The sequence below is a fragment of the Oreochromis niloticus genome, linkage group LG18 (assembly GCF_001858045.2).
Source record: "Oreochromis niloticus isolate F11D_XX linkage group LG18, O_niloticus_UMD_NMBU, whole genome shotgun sequence".
NCBI classification, from domain to species: Eukaryota; Metazoa; Chordata; class Actinopteri; order Cichliformes; family Cichlidae; genus Oreochromis; species Oreochromis niloticus.
This window is the reverse complement of record NC_031982.2, coordinates 4,399,378-4,414,622: the sequence shown is the minus strand read 5'-3', so window position 1 is coordinate 4,414,622 and position 15,245 is coordinate 4,399,378. Positions and strand designations below refer to the sequence as shown.

Genomic DNA, 15,245 nt, shown 5'->3' with positions numbered 1-15,245 from the left:
CCAGCTGGACACCTATAGGAAAAGGGATTTGCATGAGGTGGCATCATTTTATGGCATTTCTGTCTCCACGGCTCTGCGTAAGGCTGAGCTGAAAGCTGCTCTTGTGTCTGGCTTGGTGGAGAAAGGGATGGTGGCCTTGCCAGTGTCTGCCAGTCCACTTGAGCATGGTGAAGCATCTCAGCCTGTTCCGCAGGTGCCAGCTCAAGGTGTAGCTCCATCAGTGTCTACGCCTGTTGCTCAGGGGCTGCCTGAGGACAAGCCGATGACACTGCCTCACTTCGAACGATTCTCCATTGAATCGAGTGTAGGCTCGAAGCAGGATGCTGGGCTCTGTGTACGCCTGGCTCGTCTTCAGTTAGAAAGGGAGGATTGTGAGAGGGAGTTCCAGCTAAAGAAGGAGATGGCGCTTAAGCGTTTAGAGGCAGAGCTTGCCAGAGCCAGAGAGGTTGAGTTGAAAAAGGTGGAAGCAGAGACAGCTGTCAAGTTGCGACAGTTAGAACTCCAGCAGGCTTCCCTTCCTGCGACTGCCATTCAGCAGGCAGAAGCACCATTTGATGTGGGGAAAAACATTCGTCTGGTTCCAGTGTTTCGCGACACTGAAGTTGACAGTTATTTTGAGTCCTTTGAGCGTGTAGCCACAGCTTTGCACTGGCCACGGGATTCGTGGGCTATTTTACTACAATGTAAGCTGGCAGGTAAGGCTCAGGTAGTTTGTTCCTCGCTATCAGCTGAGGACAGCTTGGACTATGACAAGCTGAAAAGTGCTATCCTGCTGGCTTATGAGCTAGTCCCAGAAGCTTATAGGCAGCGTTTCCGGGGATTAAAAAGGGGACAGGGTCAATCCTACCGAGGTTTTGCGAGGAAGAAAAGTGTGCTTTTTGATCGGTGGTGTGTGTCCAGCAAAGCTAATGACCTGGCGTCGATGCGTGAATTAATGCTGATAGAGGAGTTTAAGAACTGCATCTCCGAGCGCATCGCAGTATACCTCAGTGAACATAAGGTGTCCTCATTACAGCAGGCTGTAACACTGGCTGATGAGTTTGCCCTCATCCATAAAACAGTGTTATTAAGCACGACCGATGCGATGCCCCAGTGAAGGTTAGTGATGTGCCAGCTACACAGTACCCAAAGGGGGAGGTACTTGTGTCCCATCCCAAGGCAAAACGAAAGTGTTTTTTCTGTTCCAAGTCTGGCCATTTAATAGCAAATTGTGAGGCCTGCAAACAGAAACAGTCAGTCTCGAGAGTTAGGAGTGTGCCAGCTAACAATGCTAATACAGGCATGGTGGCAAGAGCCAAAACAAAGCTCTGTTTTTTCTGCCACAAACCTGGCCACCTGATTGCTCACTGTTTGAAAGCCAACTCAAAGCAAAATCGATCTGCTTTCAAAAGAGTGAACTGTGGTTCACAAACGGACAAAGTTACCAGTCCTAGGGAACAATTAGAGCATAATTGCTCAGTGGTGTCATTTGGTGAATGTCAGAGCTCAACTGGTTATGAGATGCCACCTGTTGACAATCTTTCGGGTCCAGATGACCTACATTGTGACAGATTGCGTGTGACACAACCATTCCAACCCCCACCTCTGGCTAACCAGCATGCCTATCGCCATGACCTAGCGAAAAAGCGTCAGAGAAGTGTTGCTGTAAGGCCTTCTAGCTGCCTCACGGGTTCTCCATATGTGATGGCTCAAAAAACATCTGGCTGTCACTTGGAACACTATGTTGAGGGACTTGAGCCAACCCCATGCAGTGTTTTCAACCCATCAAAAAGGTCTTGGCAGATTTGGCAGGGTATGCCTAACCGTTATTATGGTGCATGGTAAGTGATATGTTTAAAAGTTGGGTAGGACATTCTGTGACAAACCACTGGTTTGTATTTATGGGAGGGGGTGTTACGGCCCTAGCTGGGCCTCCTGAAACTGCCCTTGTGTGGGCGTGGTGTTTTTCTCCGCCTCCTCCTCTCTTGCCACTCCTACCCCCTCTGTCTCTCTCACTCTCCTCTCTCCCCAGGACACAGCTGCTCTTGGTTAGCCTCGTGTGCCACCTGAATCCAGTCAGCAATCACCTCTGAGGCTATTTAAGCTGGGGATGAGCTGTGAGCAGGGGTGGTGTTCTCTGGTGTCTTTGCTTGGTGTGTGGTTATCCTGCTTGAAGTGTGGAGTTGTGGAAGCAGTATAGCTGCTTTATGTGAGTAGTGTGGGCTTGTGGGCCTCGGCAGCAGTAAAGCTAGCCGCTGCTAGTGACAGGGTGAGCTTGTGGGCCCCTGGAAGTGCCTCCTCGTGGTGTGGAGTTTGTGTTTGGTTGTGTTCTTTGTTGTTGCAACCTTTTCCTTTTTCTAAGTTTTATTGGTCAAACGGCGTTGCTGGCTCTTTATGTTAAGATTATTTATAATAAAGACTATTTTATTTACTAAAAGCACCTGTCTGTTCTCCTTTCATTCTGTTCTGGACTCATTTGTTACTGGTCCCCTCACTCGCACGCCTAGACCCCTTCGGGGGGAACGTAACACGTCTCTTGTTGCATTTAGGTTTCAGTTTAACCAAAGAAGAAAGACAGGATGACACACCCGCACAAAAAAGGATTCATGAACTAGAGCAGGTTATACACAACATGTACACTGCAGAGATGAGGACACAGGACGATTTCATTCAGTCCAGTCTGTCTGTTAGACAGCGTGCAAACATAAAGCGTGCGTTCTTTGAAAGCAGCGTTCTGTTTTCTAACATCCACAAAAAACATATTGGTGTCTATATCCTTGTTAATAGAAACTTTGTTTCCAGCATTTGATCTAATCCGTTCTCAACATGTGTCTCTTGCACTGTCCACAATAACCAGAACCATTAACCATAAATTAAATTACAGCAATTGGTACCTTGAGGAGGATGACACTGATCTCGGTGGCCGTTTTCCCTTCAGTGCTCTGAGTTTGTCTCCCTGTGTCAGACTGACTTCTTTGCAGTTATTCTGCACAGGCACGAAAGAAACACAATTAGAAGCGTGAAAACACAACATTGTTCTCATTGTGATTATAACTCAGTAGCCTGTTTGAATTCTGCAGTAACCATTAAAAAAAGGTCACGTTGATGCTATGAAGTCACACCGCTGACCTCATCCGTGCTATATGACCTGCAGAGGACGGTGTTGATTGACAGGTCATCCATGCTGGAAAGCAGGGAGGACACTGGCCCCTGTTTCCCTCCCTGCACAGAGTCAGAGCGGTGAAGCTGCTGTTGCTGCAGCTGCTGCTGCCGACTCAGTCTCTGTTGGACCATCTTCTGTTTAGACCGATGCACGTCACCCTGAACCCACAAACTGTGCTGCTTCCTGCACACAAACATAAAACACACGCCACAAACTATGATATCGTGTTTAGCAGGTTCAGCAGGTGTAACGTTCAACATCCTGGTTTAGCGTGTAAGTAGACACACAAAGCTAGTAGCCATTAGCAACGGAGCACTACTGTGACATAAGGAGGAAGTGTGCGTCCAGAGCTGAGGAGAGTTACCAGGCAGGGAAACCAGCTGCAGCTGTAACACAGTTTTCAGGCTTTTTTTAAATTAGATTTGATTCATCATCCACCAGTTTCCCACTGCTGCAGCTACAGTCACCACCACCACCTGCACATGGGCACCCTGGGGAATGCCCCACCCTGACCTCCACCTTTTGCTTCTCTTCTAACTTTTACTACATTTCCAGCATGCTCCAACCATGACCTCAGCATGGAGAAACATCTTGTGTGATAACAGCAATAGATTCCACAGCCTAAGGACAGACGGGCCTTGTTTGTCCAGCACATCTCACAGATGCTTGATGAGATTGACATCTGGAGAAGTTGGAGGCCACGGTGACACCTCAGACCCTTCCTGATCTACTTGTGCTTTGTGACAGGGCACATTATCCTAATTAAGTGTTGCAGACGTGCACTTGTCTGTGTGCACATCATTTGGAAAGCATTACTCCTGTACTTTCATGAACGGCACTAAAGTTTAATGATCGTCTCATTAAAGGTATCGACTGATGCCGTCGATACCTTTGGAGTCACAGAAATCGGACCGTTTGGGTTGGGCGATCACAGCTGAGGCACAAACTCACTCTTCTAAGAAGTTTTGCTGTGGCCCGATGATAGATCCAGGTCTGCAAATTCTGATCCAAGCAATCGCCTCAGCTGCAGTAAACCGGAAGTGCTTCATCAGGTAGCAGCCAATCAGAGTGCCCGTGCGGCCTAATCCAGCTGTAAATGGATGGAGTGTTTAAAGACACAAAGTTAAGATAAAAGAAATAAATGACATCAATTAAACACACATAAACACTTGCAGTCCTACCTTTACAGTGCACTGCCACTGCCCCGTCTGTACTTTCACACACATGCAGAAAGCGTCTGATGATGAGGTCAGAGGGCGTGGTCCCATCAAGAAAGAAGAGGTCGTGGTGCTCAAATCCTGCATCCTCAAACCGCCTGCCATCATACAACTTCCTGTTCAGACGAACCACGGTCGTTATGTCATTTTGGCAAAAGTATGAGAAGTATGCCTCGGGTGTGTGAAGGGGATAACCTGGAGACAGAATCAACAACAACTTACATCATTCATTTCAATCAGCGTGGGTCTGTTTCTTAATGCAAATGTAAGATTATATAGTGCCAACTGATTTATATTGTAAGGTAAAGACATTAATACAGAGAAAACCCCAGCAATCGAACGGCCCCAAGCACCTGGTGACAGTGGGAAAGAAAAACTCCCTTTTAGCACGAACAAGGCTAAGGGAAGCAATCTGCCACATGTGGCTCAGGGTGAGGGGACGACAACAGGACAAGAGATGGACTGGAAGAGAGCCAGAGATGAATAATAACTACGTGCAAAGTGGTGTGTAAATACACAGAAAGAGAAAAGAGCTGAGTGAAGAAGAAGCATGAGTGCATCGTGGGAAACCCCGAGCCACTGCAGGGTTCAGGCTCATCTAATCCAGCTGTAACAACATGACACCTCACACATGACAGCGCTGAGCAGAAAACAATACACGGCATCAGAAGACAGCAGGGTAAGGTTAGCTCTTCTCAGCTGTGTCAGGATGTGCAGGCAGAGGGGGCTGCACAGGCCTTCTGTCAGACCAAGCAACACGAGCACTGAAACCTTTTAGCTTTTAGCTTTGAGATTCTGACTCACCATTTTCTATCTTACCACGAGAATGAGGGCTACTGAACGCCAGGATTTTTCCCGGAATGATCCAGTTCATATCTCCATTTTCAACTCGCTAAAAGCACAAAAAGAAAGGAAAGAAAAGCGGTGATAGAGGTTAGCAACATATCATTTTGAAACACTGGATCCAGAACACCTTAATTATACCACCACTGCAGTAATGAAGACACACGGTCTGTTTTGGGGGGCTTTTACCTTTCATTGGAAATCAGTTTTGTTGCAGTGGACACAGGTGAGCTGACTTTTATTATCACTGACTGTCTATCACTTGGACAGGATGAGTCATGGATCAATCTAACTGAGACACTGAGGAAATACAGTGTGCACCAAGGCAGACCTGCACCTGCACCGTAGGAGCCATTGGTTGGCCCTGACTGTGTTACTAACAGCACTGCAAATAAATTAGATGAATAACAACCGTACGTTATTTATTTCTCACTGTATTTATCCTGGTCCTGTTTTCATTGATATAGACCTGTGGAACAGTCAGCACTCTGCAGTCTGTTACCTCATAATGTTCATATTCTTCTGCACTGAACCTTTCAAAATCCAGGAAACCATGTTGTAATGCCTGCAGAGGAAAAGAGCAGAAAAAGATTTTCAAAACAAAAGCACTCAGAGCATACAACTCCCCCCAAAGGGCTGAAATGTTTAGTGTTATAGTGATCTGCATTGTTTTCACAGATTCAGTTCAATTTAGGCCGCTACTAAGTTTTAAAATTATTCTTATTAATCTTTCTGGGTCACAAAATAAACTTTTAACATATTTTCAGGCGAGAAAGTAGCTGTGTAAATTTCAAATATCTGCTTGGTTTATCAAGACATCGCATATTTGCAAAAGTGCGCCGACGTTTTCGGAGACGTCTGTTACCCACCAGCTCGATAGCTAGCCGGGAGGTTCAATGGTCACTCGAGCCGGCGAGAGCCGCGGACTCCCGGCTTCATCGTTTTCAGACCCCCGCTCTTTCGCTACTCAGGTTAAACATGATATATAAGTCACTCGGATAACTTAAAATGTAATTGTTTCCCTTTTTTCGGTGTTTTATTTGTTCCGGAGTAAATCGGGTTGGCTGAGATCAAAGTTATTGGATTAAATAAAACTTTATTAATCCATCGGGTGGGTTCCTCCGGGATTTTCACACAGCTGAATAAATGTCAAACAGAAAACTGATTAAACAGAAGTGTGAGACGGTCGAGAATTTACGCCAGTGTCCTGTTATATTTTAGATAGCAAGGAGCAGACGGACGAGTTTATTAAACTCCACCGACACAGCGGTGACGCAAATCTGAAGGCTAGACCGTCCCATTTCACAGCCTCGCACTTCCGGCCTTCTCGGTCTTCGAAGGACCCACCCCACGTAGACCGCGAAGGCCGGGTCCTCCGAAGGATGCAGCTGACGTTTTGGGACACAGCTATAGTGAGTGAAGAAGAAACACCCAGTGCATCATGGGAATCCCCCATGAAGGGGGCTCTGAACTGAAGGCTCTGCCTCCCATTCTACTTTTAAATACTCTAGGAACAGCAAGTAGGCCTGCAGTGTGAGAGCGAAGTGCTCTAATAGGGTGATATGGTACTACAAGGTCATTAAGATAAGATGGGGCCTGATTATTTAAGACCTTGTATGTGAGGAGCAGGATTTTGAATTCTGGATTTAACAGGAAGCCAATGAAGGGAAGCCAAAACAGGAGAAATCTGCTCTCTCTTTCTAGTCCCTGTCAGGACTCTTGCTGCAGCATTTTGGATCAGCTGAAGGCTTTTCAGGGAGTTTTTAGGACATCCTGATAATAATGAATTACAGTAGTCCAGCCTGGAAGTAATAAATGCATGAACTAGTTTTTCAGCGTCACTCTGAGACAGGATATTTCTAATTTTAGAGATGTTGCACAAATGGAAGAAAGCAGTCTTACATATTTGTTTAATATGTGCGTTGAAGGACATGTCCTGGTCAAAAATGACTCCAAGGTTTCTCACAGTGTTACTGGAGGCCGAGGTAATGCCATCCAGAGTAAGAATCTGCTTAGATACCATATTTCTAAGATTTTCAGGGCCGAGTACAATAACCTCAGTTTGATCTGAATTAAGAAGCAGAAAGTTAGCGGCCATCCAGGTCTTTATGTCTTTAAGACATTCCTGCAGTTTAACTAATTGGTGTGTGTTACCTGGCTTCATGGATAGATAGAGCTGCGTGTCATCTGCATAGCAGTGAAAATTTATGCTATGTCTTCTAATGATGCTGCCTAAGGGAAGCATGTATAATGTAAATAGAATTGGTCCTAGCACTGAACCCTGTGGAACTCCATAATTGACCTTAGTGGGTGAAGAGGACTCTCCATTTACATGTACAAATTGGAGTCTATTAGATAGATATGATACAAACCACTGCAGCGCAGTACCTGTAATACCTACAGCATGTTCTAATCGCTCTAATAGGATATTATGATCAACAGTATCGAACGCTGCACTGAGGTCTAGCAGGACAAGCACAGAGATGAGTCCACTGTCAGAGGCCATAAGAAGATCATTTGTAACCTTCACTAAAGCTGTTTCTGTGCTGTGATGAGCCCTGAAACCTGACTGAAACTCTTCAAATAAGCCATTCCTCTGCAGATGATCTGTTAGCTGTTTGACAACTACTCTTTCAAGGATGTTTGATATGAAAGGAAGGTTGGAGATTGGCCTATAATTAGCTAAGACAGCTGGGTCTAGAGATGCTTTTTAAGTAAAGGTTTAACTACAGCCAGCTTGAAGGCCTGTGGTACATAGCCGATTATTAGAGATAGGTTGATCATATTTAAGATCGAAGAATTAATTAACCTCTTGAGCCCCAAGGGGTTTTCTGAGCTTCCTGCTCGAAAATGCAATGCCTCAATTAAATTGATTATTTCTCTGCAATTACAAACTCCGTCCTTACAATCTTGGTATCAAAATGAAGCTAACACTTGGGACATTTAATCAGAGGTGTAAATATTAAAGCGGATATTACTGTGTCAAAGTTACTGAGACTGGAACACAGAAAAAGGAAGTAGATTTTATTCTCGCCTAATTTTTTTCTTCTTTTGCAGCTAATTCGGTGAATTTTAGTCCGATCGTGGTCAAACTTTGTGTGTTTACGCAGTGATAGCCCTGGAAGCTAGCCAGCCTATTTATAACCGGTTACATGAAGTCTGAAGAATGTCTGGTTCTCGTTTGCGTGTTAGCGGACTTCTGCGCATTTACGTAACTGCTCGTTTAATCGCGGCTTGTTTGCGGTGTGTTTGGTGGTTGTAGAAATGGTTTATATGACATTGTAGCTGAGATTCTGAGGTTTCTGTGGATACCACACATGTCTGGAGTTATATTTCTCAACCGGCGTTATAACCGATTAAACATGATCTCCTCCCTTTTTCCCCCGGTACCGGGGGCGTGGGGCTTAAGAGGTTCAGGACTTCTTTGAGCAGTTTTGTAGGAATGGGGTCTAAAAGACATGTTGATGCACTGACTATTTCTTCTTTAGTCATTTGTTTTCAATTCCTCTGTGTTTGTACATCACTGAAGTATTTAATCATTAGTAATTATTTAACTCCGTTGTAGTTCTCTCTGCTCTCTTCTCTTATCTCTCAAGCACCTGTCACAGTGGATTGGTGCCTCTTTAAACCTGGTTCTGCCGGAGGTTTCTTCCTGTTGAAAGGGAGTTTTTCCTTCCCACTGTTGCCAAATGTATACTCCTAGTGTCTCATGTGACTGTTGGGGTTTCTTTGCAGTGCTGTAGGATCTTTACCTTATAAGTTAAAGTATCTTGAAGTAACTGTTGCTTAGAATTGGTGCTATAAATAAAACTGAATTTAATTACTGGTGTTACAGAATAAGAGGAGTTCAATGTCAAATGTGGCTCAAACAGGAGTTTTTGCATTAAACTTGACAAAATAATGAGGTATGACCAAAATGAAAGTTAATAAGTGTCATTTTAATTTTACTAAAATCATCTATGTTAGATGTGCTTGTTGCTACCTTGTGGATTCCTTGTAAGCAATCTAGGACAGTGAGGTTAAATGAGCACTCTCCGACCGCTGCATCTCTGTGGCACACACACGCACACACACACACACACACACACAGAGTGGAAGAAATACAGTAATAGTAATGTAGTTATAAATAAAAGCTTTTACAATAGGATAGGGTACAGATCATATGTCTACTGTTATGGTCTCAGACTTGTTTGCAATGTAAATAAACTGACCATGACAATAATGAAAACTGTCTCACTAAGAGTGTAAAAACTAAGCAGCACCTGTTTAGCTGAGCTGAGCTCAGGACTGGGAATGGGAGAAACCACGTTCTTACCTCAGTCCAGATGAATAAAATCAACCCACTGGCACCTCTAAAGCTCACTAAGAGCTCAAAAACTGTTAAAAATTCATTCAAATTTCTGAACTCAGTTTTATTTATATAGTTCCAAATCACAATAATACAGGAAAATGTTCCCATCCCAAGCTTAAAAACGTGGGTTTGATGAGGTTTCCTGACTTCCTGAAACATTCATGCCAAGGTCGGCAAATAATTTCCAGCTAGGTGGAGTTTCTTCTTGTTACTCCTGCTTCCAGTCTTTATGCTAAGCTAAGCTAGATTTAACAGACACAGAGAAGAATAGTGTCTCAGTAAATGTAATGACAATAGCACCGGCATGAAGTGCTGTTTCATAGAAAGCAGCCGCCTGTACCTAAACGGCATGTAGCCTGTGTTGTTTCCTGTTATCAGAGTCCTGTAGGCATCTTCTGGGCTTCTCTTCAAATAGATCACCTACAGGGCAGAGGTTAAACTACATAACTAATAATGGACAGACAGACGGGCAATCAGAGGATGTGATGGACAAATGAAATGATATTTACAGCATAGGCACCAATGAGAACAGCAGCATTGGCTCTCTTCTTCTGGTCATAGCTGGTGTAGTGGACCAGTCTCTTTCTAGACATTGTGAAAGACTATAAAACAATAATGATAATCAGTGAAAACAGCACATGTGCATTATTACATTTAAAATAAGCGTCCACTGTCAGAGGAGTGCATACATATCATCAGAGCAAAGACCTTTCAAAATAAGAGTGTAACACATTTTCTAAATGATATCTCTATACAGCAAAGCAATGAGCACAGCCCCGAGTCTGACCTACAGACCTTCATCTGCATTACCTTCAGCTTCTTGTTGAGTTTCCAGCAATATCTGTACAGCATGGCCAGGTTGAGGGGCCCAAAGTCTGCATAAAAACTGCAACACACAGTGAGAGAGATGTCAAATAGAAGCTTCACAACACAAAAACAACACACACACAAATCAGCCACAAAACTAAAACCACTGACAGGTGAAGTCAGTGACATTCATCTCGTTATAATAAAATGCTCCGTTAGAAAACCTTGGGACATTTATCTGGATGTTTCCACCCACACAGTGCAGACGCAGACAGGCAGAGGAACCTCGCAGCTTAGAGTCACTTAATGAAACCAAACTCAAATCCCGGCAGTTTGTCTGCTGCAGAAAATAAAACTATTATCAAAACTGGCTCTTTACATGACAGACAAGCAGTGGTGCGAGTCAGCACTGTCCACTGCTAAGGCAGAACACATCCATCAGGTTCTATAAAATCATTTTCCTAATACCACAGCATTGGATACCAGATTACACATCATCACTGCTGTTCAGTATCTACCAACAGAAGTCGGCCAACAGCACAAATGACAGGAAGAGAATTTCAAAGACTGTCAAACAAGCACTGAAAGCTCCAAGTTTAAAAAAATATGCACATTTGAAAATGATTTTGGCACAAAAGAAATCGACTGGAAGCGCATGGGATCATAATCATGTGGCCATCTCAGGTTTACCCATAGACCACCTACCCGGTTAATCATGAGGACACAGCTCAAACACCCACTATGTGACAGACACACTGAAACTGTGATATACCCCGTGATGCTCAGAGTTGAGCATCAAGAACTTTCTAGAGTTCCTAAAAAGTTCTGAGAGGTCAAGAAATGCTGGAAACAAGCAGTTTCCACCCAGGCCTGTGTACTGTGGTGGCCTGTAGCTCCACAGCAGAACATCCACAGTGTGAAGGTGGAATTTGCAGAGCACATATAAACGCATAGATGGAACATTTTTCCAAGACTGTTTCACGTCTGATCTGTCAGCACGCTCATCAGTGTATAAATGGTGTATAATTAAAACTTGTAATCATTTTCTCAAAAACAATTTTATTTTCTAAAATAAATGCAGATCATTTAAGGAACCATAACTCATCTGAGTGAAGCCTTAGAAAGGACCTTCTCCTCGTGCGTGCTCAGTCAGGGGTTATGACCATAGAGTCAGATATAGGCCAGGACCAGATCAGCCGCTGTGCCCTGATGATTCACAGGGATTTATGGCAAACACTGCATGACATCAGTCACACTGGTGTGCCATTTTCACCTTAAACGTGTGCAACAGTACTGACAACATCTGGGGAGATACACCAACAGACATTTTCATGGGAAAGCCGTAAAAACAGTGCAAATGTATCAACAAGATACAGCACATGGGTTAGATGAAAGTGCATTCTCCAGAAGTATGTGGACCTCATGTCTTCTTTACTGACGTATGAGCTGTTACTGTTAGAGGGTTGATGGCGTGCACCGAGCGTCTCATGTCACACTCCTCCACAGTGAGGATGGACTTATTGATGTGGGATACATGCCTCTGATGACTGCACTTCAAAACAAGGAGTGATTCAACTGCTCTGCTAGTGAAGTATTACCTTGGGCAGCTCTGTGACTGCTCCTGTACTCGGTGATGTGCTGTACTCCCTGCCACACCTGCCTGCTGTTGTTGCCAGGTGATCTTCCACCTGTAGTGTGATTTGGCGTTGTAGCGTACCCTGTCACTAAATCTGAAGGCAGCCAGTGGACGTCCCTGGTCATCCAGGGCTTGTGGTTGGGATAGACCAGCTAACACAGTACACCTCCAGGTCTGGATGTTCCAAAATGTCCTGGTCGTGTGGGGACAGTCCTGCAGCTGCTGTAAGGCTTCATCAGGCCAGGTTCTGATAGTCTTTGTTGTGGCCAGAGCAGCTGTCCTGAGAGGAAGCAGCTTCCTGCTCACATACAGGCGGCATGGCATGTGCTGCTGATTTCAACTGAGGACACTGTAAGGAAGTTCTTTGAGGGTCTCCCCAACCCTATTAGAAGCTTTACCGTCCCACTGTTTCCATCCCTGCTTGTTGGGAATTGTCCAATTCAAGTTTTCTCTCTAATATTGTAGGATGTTTACCTACAAAAGGCCTGGAGGTAACTGATGTTATACAAATAAAACTGGACTAAACTAAATCACCAGTTAACCTAACGTGAATGAACATGCATGTCTTTGGACTGTGTACCAGGGAAAGTGTGTAAACTCCAACTAGAAAGGCCATAGTTGTGGTTTGAACCAGGAACCTTGTTGCTGTGACACCATCCCTCCGGGTGGAGCAGTGGACTTCTTATAACAGTATAACAGTAATCAGAGAGCAGTAATGAGAAGTCAAGGAAGGACAGGAACATGACTGTGTCAGTCAAAAGGCTTGTCTCTCTAAAATGAACAGGTGGAATATTAATGAGGTAAGATCAAAGGACATCAAACAACAAAAATGGAGGCAAACAAAGTGAATCTGTTACAAAAGAGGCATCAGAAAGAAATGATTTGAATGAGTGTGTGCTGACAGTGAGCAAGAGCAGAATCTGTTAACATGGATGACTTTCAGTGGCAATGACATCACAGCGTTTTTCACTTTCCAGTCAATCATGTGTTTGGTGAGTGAATCTGCAGGCTGACCCGTCGGTCCCAGGAAAAGGATTCTTGGCTCTGAAGAAGTCACTGAACCTTCAGCTCCATGTGTCTCTCAGACCAGCTCAGCTGACATAATTAACTACAGCTAATTAGCAGAATCATAAGGAAGCGTGCTTCACACACTACACTTTTTACTGTAAAACAGTACGAGACACCCCAAAGAACTGAAGAAGCTGTAGACGTCCTTCAGGCAGTTTTAGCCGTCTCGGCCACAGAGACCAGATCTCTGCAGATCTCTGCAGATATACTGGACAGATGACATGAAACGATCAGTGTTTGAGTCACTTTGAATATTTTATGCTTGTTGCTGTTATAGAAAGTCATGAGTTTACTTTTACGTGGTACAAAAAGTATTTTGTTAAATTAATATTCAGCTAAACCCAAGAACAACACCAACTAAAATATCAGCATATGAATTATAATATCCGGACTCACTTTAAATGTATGTAATACGGCGGTGCGTCATAATTGGGGATCAGACTAGATTACAGTGCCCGGCTGCAGCTTACCTTTCATATACGAACTCCTCATCTGTGCTGAAGAAGTGTGTGTTGGCTGTATTCTTAGGTTTGACCCGCAGAGTGGCAAAGTACAGGCGGTCTGTGGTGTACAGCACACACACACACACAGGTTACGTTATTGATGGGTTTTACAGTCAGCCTCACAGACAGTCCTGGCTTCAGGTCAAGGATACAGAGCGATAACGCTCTCTTGTTCCAATCACACCGAGCTGCTGACTGTATCGAGGTATTTTTGGTGTCTTAGTTACAGCACAGGATCAGTTCCCCTCATTAACTGCTGTTGAAACCAAGGCAGGACCCAAATCTCCTGTCCTTACATGACACACTGGTGCTGGTTACTTAACCTGATTTAGACAAACTTAATCCTCGCACTACTGAAATGCTTCTTTTTACCAGATTAGAGAACAATGGGTCGTGGCTTTATAAACTTAATAAACTTTGCAATTCTTTTCTTTAACTAAACTATATTATTATACGACTCTATGAGTGAATGAGCTGTGGGACACTGGGCTACAACCTGCCCCAACTGTTAGCCTGTAAGTTTCAACATTTCAGCTACATATAGTTTACATGTACTCATAAGTGGGCAGATTAATTTCACCAGATTAGGCTGCTTCAGTAAAACTGAAAAACAAGTTCTGCAGTGATAGCTGAAAAGAAAAAAACTTGGTGGTGATGAGTGAAGCTTATTCCTGGAGACGAGCAGTGAAGCTGACCTGAACATGCATGGACTCACTTTACCAGGATTCTTTTTACAGTCTTAATGCAGAGCTATTCCAGTTACAGTTTATTAGTATATCATATTAATTATAGCAGAGACAGCTAAAAACGATCCAGCCCATAATCGTTTCCATACTGAAGCATCCTCCAGGCCAAAGGCCAACCAGCTACCCCCAAAGTCCTGTCAAGAGTTATTGTTCTCCACAGTGCTGATGAAAAACCTAAAAAATACAAAATAATCAGAAATTCCCTAATCTCTTATTTCGTTAGTGGGTAAGTATCCCCCATGATGGAGACTGGAGATCATGGTCAGTGTAACTCACAGTGAATCATATTGTTTTAGCTTTGTTTGAAAGAACAAATGAGCCAAAATGAACAAGCAGTTCAGTCCTGTGTATTTACGTCTGTCCACGCACGCTATCAGTCACACACATGGAAATATTGCAGGCTATAGTTTCTTATAGAAAACCATTATGCAGTATTACATCCCAGGACTGATGTTAAACTTACCTTTAATAAATTCTGACGAGCTGGCCTGCTCATATCCATCTGCCATTTGTTACAGTGTGAATGGTCGCGTCACAGTCTGTCACAGAGTGAGTTTGTCCTCTTCTTGGTTATCTGTTGTGAGACCACTTGAGATGTTCCAAAAATATCAAGAGTTCACTACAGAATATCATTTCACTTCCGTCATTTCTGTAAATTAAAAGCATCCAACTTTAAAGTCTCCCGGCCCGCAGCTGATGAGCAGCATGCGTAAAGTCTCCAAAATCCCCCGAAACCGAGTCACTCAGCTCCGCTCCACGGACTGCGCCTGAACTTAGAAGTTTCCGCTCCTCCATGCCTGAACTACAACGAATATTCCAGCAAGTAGCAGATATACAAGACAGCCCAGAGTCATGGCAGCGATAATCTCTCTGCTGCCTCGCACATGCTCAGTCAATGGTCACATAAACGCGCGCACGCACACATCACCGGC

The 15,245-nt window shown here is 44.0% G+C and overlaps 1 protein-coding gene across 4 annotated transcripts in view; it reads right to left on the bottom strand.

Annotated features, from left to right (window-relative positions):
- Positions 1-15,245, bottom strand: part of LOC100703039 (dual specificity protein phosphatase CDC14AB) — an 18,179-nt gene extending 2,934 nt beyond the window's left edge. Inside the window, exons 1-12 of one of the 4 annotated variants that reach the window (XM_013266821.2) lie at positions 14,777-15,245; positions 13,535-13,625; positions 10,364-10,439; positions 10,063-10,155; positions 9,894-9,973; positions 9,185-9,251; positions 5,705-5,767; positions 5,164-5,251; positions 4,324-4,554; positions 4,094-4,232; positions 3,109-3,325; positions 2,874-2,965 (exon numbers count right to left, since the gene is read on the bottom strand). In XM_013266821.2, the coding sequence (XP_013122275.1) occupies positions 2,874-2,965; positions 3,109-3,325; positions 4,094-4,232; positions 4,324-4,554; positions 5,164-5,251; positions 5,705-5,767; positions 9,185-9,251; positions 9,894-9,973; positions 10,063-10,155; positions 10,364-10,439; positions 13,535-13,625; positions 14,777-14,822 (1,283 nt within the window). In that variant the 5' untranslated portion in view covers positions 14,823-15,245. Of the gene's footprint in view, positions 1-2,873; positions 2,966-3,108; positions 3,326-4,093; positions 4,233-4,323; positions 4,555-5,163; positions 5,252-5,704; positions 5,768-9,184; positions 9,252-9,893; positions 9,974-10,062; positions 10,156-10,363; positions 10,440-11,958; positions 12,748-13,534; positions 13,626-14,776 lie in introns of those variants that run through there. The other 3 variants (XR_268007.4, XM_013266819.3, XM_013266820.3) reach the window with 3 other exon arrangements.